The sequence below is a fragment of the Puma concolor genome, chromosome B2 (assembly GCF_028749965.1).
Source record: "Puma concolor isolate L17-30 chromosome B2, mPumCon1.1.hap2, whole genome shotgun sequence".
Lineage (NCBI taxonomy): Eukaryota > Metazoa > Chordata > Mammalia > Carnivora > Felidae > Puma > Puma concolor.
Window position 1 is genome coordinate 106,754,660 of NC_141671.1, and position 7,908 is coordinate 106,762,567.

Here is a 7,908-nt window from a genome sequence, read left to right on the forward strand (position 1 = left end):
GCTGAGACTGGAAGACCTGGGTTTCAGTTTCAACCACATGATCACTAGCCATGAAATAATGAGAGTAATTATAACAAGAAGTGGGAAAAATCTTTTATTTGGATTGTGTTTTTTGAATGCCTACATTTTTAAAATATATACTAATCTTCAATTTTTGTCATATTCTTTCTGGAACTCAGTTTTCTTATCTGGAAAATGGGAATAACTCCCACTCTGCTTACTTCATAGGGATAATGTAAGTGTGAAAGACAAAAAAAAAAATATGTAAAACTGCATTTAGAATTACAAAGCACTATATAAAACTATTATTGCCACTCACATGAAGAGTCAGTATGACAATGTACAATAATATTAAGGATTGGGAGAGAAAAGAACGAGGCTGAATTCACAGGTCTGTTGTGAGAACCCGGAGGTGAACCTTACAAATATCTGATACCCATGTATTCTTTCCATGTATCCCACAAATGAACAACCCTAGGTTAATAGCCATAGGCTTCCAGATTAAAGGGATTCTGGCTAAGGATGCATTTCCAATATCATCTTATATCTAAGAGATTTGAGCTAGTCTTGGGTGATTCCAAGTTGTCTCACATGTATCAGGTCTGCAAAGGTTCTTAGAAATTTTATTTTTCTCTTGGGAAAACATTGCTTTGGAAATAAAATGGCTGCAACAATATTCTATAAGACAGCCAAAGACCACTTCCTCCATGCACTAAAATGATTATACAAAGGAATTGATTTGGGGCATGCATATTATGAGGTTGCCTTATTACATTCCCTTTCTGTTTACCTCTCAAAACATTTTTCCCAGTGTGGGACATACACTCCACACACACCACGTGTTCAGAAAAATCTATAGATGCTTAAATGCCTAAAAGCATTTATCTCTGTTCACAATAGCTTTATCCCTGTGCCAAAATAAAATTCTTTTCGATCAGAATCTCTTAGCACCTAGTGATGAATACAGATAGAACCTATCTAATCAGGGAAGAAAACCACAGAACTGAGGACAAATCAAAGCTTCTCAAAACATATTGAAAGGACAAAAAATGCATTTACCTGGGCAATTATATCTGTAATTTCTGAGTAACTGTGGCATCTTCTTACACAAGATCGAGCCAAAAAATCTTCCACCAGCCGTGTTCCAATGCCATATCCCCTGTGGTCAAGGAAAGAGTGTGGTCTGAAAATAATATTTAAGTAGTGAATTCTATCAATGTTTGAGAATGGAGTCATCGGTTTAGCACTTGCATAAATGAATAACAAAGTAAAGCAAACTTGACAAGTCTAATGGCTATTTCACAGTAGGCTCTTTATTTGCCTTACAGACCACAGAAACACAAAGCACTTATCTGGGAAATATTAACTAGTTTCCTATAAGCAGAGAAGACTGAAGAGGTATGTCTGGCCCAAATTTGACAGTGTAGATTAAAGTTAAGGGAAGTTGGTGTTTGTAGCCTAGTGTTTCTTACTGGCAACTTTCTCATCAATAGCTGGTGATGGAACCAACGAGGATCTAGCTAACTTGTTGTCTGCTACAGGTATGGTACTTAGATGTTCATTCTTCTCCTAGCATAGTTATCATGGCAAGGGAACAGGCATATCCAGGATGGGCTCTGGAAGGAGAGGAAGAAGGGAAAAGTAAAATCAATTTTTGTTGCCAGCATAGGTTTCTGCAGTTAGAACTCTGAAGTTTGGCAAAAAGAAAATAAAGTGATGTTCAGAAAATTCATTTTTCATTCTAGGGAAACTGAACCTATGGGACTTGGGAGAAAGTATTTATATTATCTGTTAGCTCTACCCTACCATGAATAGATTGGGTAGTATCTCAAGTACAGTTTTGAAAGCATCTTATTGAGATGTCATACTATAGCTGAGTATGTAGCTGAGCAGACACCTTCAACAAGATAGACCTGAGAACTTTCTATCTAGCTGAGGAAATATGACCTTACTGGTGGAAATAAGAAGGAATAGGCTGCTTTTGCTAACCAATAGGCACAAAATTGGTCTTTTAATTTCACAACCACATGTACGTAGACAAGTGAAATGATTTGAACACAACAATAGAAGGCCCACCAAGATAAAGACAGCATGGTGTGTAAAGGGAATATCTGTTCCATGGGGCCTAAAAGTTGGGGGGGGTGGATAATCGGTAACTGGGTGGTTGGGGGAGACAGATTTAATGTCAGAGTGCTTACTAATTCACTAAGTCTATGAGACACTCTATATTTCTCAGTAGATAGAAATATTCAATTTGGCTTACTTGCCTTCTGAGAAAACTGTTTTGTGATTCTAGCTAGAAAGTTCGCACTAAAAAACACTTTTGAAGAACAGAATATATACTTTACAGAAACGGTTGTACTGCGTTTAAAAAAATGTTTCCGGCGTTTTCTAATCTCTATGCATATCCACAGCCTTGGACAGTGAGGGGTGATAGAAGGCCAAAATGTTACAGTCAGCACAGTAAGTATACATACACACACACACACACACATGTATATATATATTACACACATATATACACACTATACACATGCACATATATACATACCACACACATAGATACAAACTACACACATACACATATAACACACACAAATACATACACGCTACACACACACACACATCTTGCTTTGATCAAAGTGTATGTTTCTGTAGATAGTTTATATATTGAGTTAAAAATGTCAGATGTTTTCAGCAGAAGCTATTAAAGAAATCCAAATGTGAATTATTGCTTTACTTAAGGCAATGCCTTTCCACAGACTCTCAGAATTTATTCTTCAATATTTCATTCATATTTCATATTTGTTAAACTGTGCACCCAAGTGCTAATCAAAGTATGTTTTTTTAGTCAGCCAAATGAGTTTCTTCATTTTCTATATCTGTTTCACAAAACAATGTGAATTTAACATAAGCTACATAAAATGATGTGTACTCCAGAAATACCGTATCACGTGTTAAAGTATGACTTAAATGTAAATAGGTTAAGCAACTCCCACTATTCCAGACACTATCTTGGGAAGTACTCCTGATTAATTAAGAAGAAATGAAAAATAAGTTATGTGAACCAAAATAAACACAAAACAATAAAAAAGAGCTTTCCAATAGAAAAAGAATAAGCATAGAAAGGAGGTAAACCATGGTTCCAAAAAAAAAAAAAAAAAAAAGCCTTTCAAGCTTTCCTTTATGTTGTCTTTTTTGTTTTCCACCTCAAAACACAACGAGCCCTTTTTAGAAGCCCTAAAATGCTCAACTAGGCTGGATTTCCCCTTCAACCTTTCTAACTAAATCTTCTATTTAGGACAGGTTTTCCAGTCACTGCCCAGTTAGAGTCCTTTTCAGGATCCATAATTAAGAGGTTCCAAAAATGTTGAAAGATATTTTATTATTGAGCAATAATCTGATGGTCATATAATTATTCTGAGAAAATTAAAGGCTGAATTTGTACAGAAGGAATCTCCATTAATGAAGACAAGGAGAATGGACTATATTTTAAAAGGAAGAAGTGGGTTTCTCCCTTTAATATATTTTTAAGTAAAGCATAACAATGGTATAAGCATTCAAACAATGAAAACACTACATAGGAAAAAAATAAACCTCTCTTCTACCCATAATCCCTGTCTCCAAGTTCTCTCAGGCAATCGCCATTATTAATTTTTTGCATATCCTTCCATACATGGTCTATACTTATATAAGTATATATTTATATGTTAGAAGGAGTTTTATTAGAACAAAAGACTTCTGGAAAGAATCAAATTTGATGACCCATCACATTGTTGAAAGAACAATCTTAGTTTTACCATACCCTTGCTTACACGTGACTAGCAAAGAAATGATTTCTAATTAAAAAGAAAATGTTCCATGCTTGACTTTCATAGAAAAAAGTTTCCTTCCTGTTACATTATGCTTTATGACAACCCAAATGGCAGTTGTCAGAAATTATGTTCAGCTTTAAAATGTGATTTGTTGGGGCGCCTGGGTGGCGCAGTCGGTTAAGCGGCCGACTTCAGCCAGGTCACGATCTCGCGGTCCGTGAGTTCGAGCCCCGCGTCGGGTTCTGGGCTGATGGCTCAGAGCCTGGAGCCTGTTTCTGATTCTGTGTCTCCCTCTCTCTCTGACCCTCCCCCGTTCATGCTCTGTCTCTCTCTGTCCCAAAAAAATAAATAAACGTTAAAAAAAAAAATTAAAAAAAAATGTGATTTGTTGAAATATTAGAGCTGGGAAAGCGGAGCAAGCAGTCTTTACAGGTGGACAAAAGGCAGAGGATGTTAAGAAAAAAGTGCACATTCTATGAGAATACAAGACTTCTACTTACATTTTATCTAAATATTTATTCACATCTTCATCTTTTTCATAATCTTTACACAGTTGGGCAACCAGAGCTCCATAGGTGAGGACAAAGAGATCTTTGTTCTAGAGAAAAAAGACTTAGTTTTACTTTATAGGCAAAGCTAAGGGCGACATGCTACTCTATTTTTTTTAACAAAATTTTCCAATGGAAGCAGTCTTTGAGATCATCTGTTCATTTTTTTCTACCCTCCTGCTAATTATTGCAACCAATTTGACTTTTGAGAGTGAGTTGTATCTATATCTGGATACATTGCTGATGAGAAAAAGAGCTATAAAATAAAATAAATTTCTGAACAGGAAAAATCTATGCATCTATTGCTTACATTCTATAACTTGCAATGTATTTTCATGGAGGAAGTTTTTTAAAAAAATAATTGCTAGTATAAATTTCTGTTGTTCTGGGGCGCCTGGGTGGCGCAGTCGGTTGAGCGTCCGACTTCAGCCAGGTCACGATCTCGCGGTCCGTGAGTTCGAGCCCCGCGTCGGGCTCTGGGCTGATGGCTCAGAGCCTGGAGCCTGTTTCTGATTCTGTGTCTCCCTCTCTCTCTCTGCCCCTCCCCTGTTCACGCTCTGTCTCTCTCTGTCCCAAAAATAAATAAACGTTGAAAAAAAAAAAAAAATTAAAAAAAAAAAAATAAATAAATTTCTGTTGTTCTAGAATGGGCTTTGGTATTGGCCGACCATGTTTCAGTTGGAAGGAATAATTAATTGGGTGAGCCTTCTCATGAATCTGCACAATCCCTAAGGGGTTCCAGATCTGCCAAGGAGACCATCAGCAGGAACCCAACTAGAGCAGCAAATTTGTGAGATGTTATTTTCTTTACACAGTGAAAAAAGGAGAATTTGTACTTTCCTAATAGAACTCCAAAATATGTCCTATTTTCAGAGTGAAGTAAATATGAGAATGACAACTAAGAATAATTTAGGTTTGGTTTAGTACAGGCAGGTAGAAAATAGGGGAAACAGAACACACAAATCTCAGTCAATCCATTTAAAGAAGTCTCTCGGTTTTGCTTCTGCTCTTGAATACTATCTAAGTAAGGGATGGAGGTATTAGAGATAATCAATTCCAAAGCTCTCAGTCCCACAGAGGAGGGAATGACTTGCCCAACCAGCCATCAACTGGGAGCCAGGGAGGAGCCCGAGACTACAGGCTCCACTTGGACGTAGTGATGATTTCTCAGGTGCACAAGAGACCTATTTGAAGTAGAAGTGGGTGAGAGGGAGAGGTAGGGAGGAGAACCACTGTTGGAAATAATCTTATTTTGTGCATAATCTTGTATTATCACGAAAAGCTAAATGTGAATTCCAGGTTAGAAGAGGTGTCTTTACCTCTAGACCTAGGTATCTTGGGTAGCCTAATGTGGAGGGTAAGATAAGATCTGATAAGATACATTCATTTTTTTTTTTTTTTTAAGGCACAGGCAGAAATGGCTCAACAAATCAATAAAATTGTTTATTCAACAAAGTAGCTTCTGTAAAACATGATATAATTTTGATCCAAATACTTACAAAATTTGCCCAATACCACCAGAATCTCCTTCCTTATATGTGGGTTTATATCACAAGAAATGTTTCTTTAATCAGAATGAATATTTGTTATAACTAAATAAGTTGTAAATGGATAGAACCTAAATAAGTGTAGTGAAAAATTGTGTCCATATTGAAAACATAAGTTAAAATGTCCTAAGTGTCTGTAGAATATATGTTAGATATATTAATCAACATTACATCAAGGACTAATACATATATGAGTCAGGTATAATAAAATAATAAGTATATTAATATTTCCAGTAGAAAACAAGAAATGTAAAGCAAGTGATTTTAACAAAAATATTGTTAAACAAAATCACTGAAGGGTCACAATATATTCAATTTTTGTTCTGTTCTCATTTAATTTTAAAAACCTAATCATCCACTATAAGAAATGTCTGTAAATTATACATGAAATATCTTCCTAATGTAAGGAGCCACCACAGAAGATCAATTACTGCTATGTGGTAATACCACAGCATAAAAATGGGCACCAGTGAAGGCAAGAGAGACAGAAAGACTGATAATGTATTTGTTGCCACCAGCAATAAAACAGAAGAATTTGAAAAAGAGATAAAAGGAAATTATACCCTATTTACATGCCAGAGCTGTAGCATTGTGCTCATTTATAATTATGGCCAACCTGAAATCATGGCATTTTCTTCTTTCTTTTTCTCTCTTACTCTGATGGGTGAGTACTAACTACACTGTACTTGCAGTTGGGTTTCAAGTTCAATACCCATGAGGGCCAGTTTTCTCCATCCCGCTTCCTAGTAAAAGGCTGAACCTTGAACTACATGTCCGGGAGGGTCTCAAATCCATACTACTGATCACAGAAAAGGTCAACATAGAATTTGTCTTCACAGTTTATAAAACAATAAAGACAGTCATTTTCACATACGAAAAATAGAACACCATTAGTTATTTGAGGCTTTGGAGATGTCAGGATAAAAGTATGTTTTAGCTGATATATAAATGAAGGGATTTAGGTGCAGTGTGAAATCTACAATATCTTTTCGTATTTCAGAGCCCCACATAAAAATCAGTCAGGATCCCAGAATGCCAAAGGGGGCACCTGCAGGCATTCCCAACTGGGGTGTGCCAGTTAATCATACAACTCCAAATACCCATAACTGAGATTCCTCAATTTTATCCAATGCTCATCAGTTTCCTGAAATAATTAAAAGAGCTTTAAGTGTAATGATAAATTTTCACTTCTGTAACTTCTAAATGCCTAATAGAGGATTAAAGAGGAATATTTTTCCAAATATAATCTGTAAATAAGTTTTAAAAATAACTCTGAGCTTGGAATATACAGAAAGAACAGTAGCACATACAAAATTATAATGATAGATACTTACATTTAAAACAAGGAAATATATTTCCAAAAGCAATAATCTTTTAATACTGAGTTTCTTGCTGATCTATTCCTGTTAATTTAACACGTAATCAACTATTTTATATACATTTCACTTGCCAGTTCATGAAGTATGAAATACAAAGAATTCTAAGTATGAAATACAAAGAATTGCTTAATCTTTTCATATTTTCCGTCAGAGACAGAAGATACATTTGGCACTTTATAGATCTAATTAGTCAGAAAGGAAAACCCTAAAATATGCATAAAGAATCGATTCTGTTGTAAAGTGTTAGAGATCACTGATCACTGTACTATTCCCAGAGGTATCATTTATGATCCAACCCACTAAACACTCCCTTGCTCCCACTGAAAAAAGTCTGTTTATAGTGTCACTTTTTAAAATAAATCAGAAATCACTGAAGAAAATATTTTCTTCGAAGTAGAAGAAAAGCCTCTTTGAGAATATGTTTATAAAAAGATCTTACTATTTTATGGTATTCTGGTCTTCTGTGTGCAGGGCGAGACATTGTGTTGAGAGATGAAGGATGTGATCTTCGATTTCTTTTCTTTGGCTTTTATCTTACAGGTGTATCAATCTCCGTCCTTTTGTTTCCGCAAGTTCCTTTTTGCTTTGAGACAAGAGTGCTACTTCTGCACTCCCCTGC

The 7,908-nt window shown here is 35.7% G+C and overlaps 1 protein-coding gene across 1 annotated transcript in view; it reads right to left on the reverse strand.

Moving 5' to 3' along the window:
• Positions 1–7,908, reverse strand: part of TRAPPC3L (trafficking protein particle complex subunit 3L) — a 42,750-nt gene extending 34,842 nt beyond the window's left edge. The window contains exons 1-3 of the mRNA XM_025925512.2: positions 7,729–7,908; positions 4,316–4,413; positions 1,060–1,159 (exon numbers count right to left, since the gene is read on the reverse strand). Coding sequence (XP_025781297.1) covers positions 1,060–1,159; positions 4,316–4,413; positions 7,729–7,770 — 240 coding nt within the window. The 5' untranslated portion in view covers positions 7,771–7,908. The remainder of the gene's footprint in view (positions 1–1,059; positions 1,160–4,315; positions 4,414–7,728) is intronic.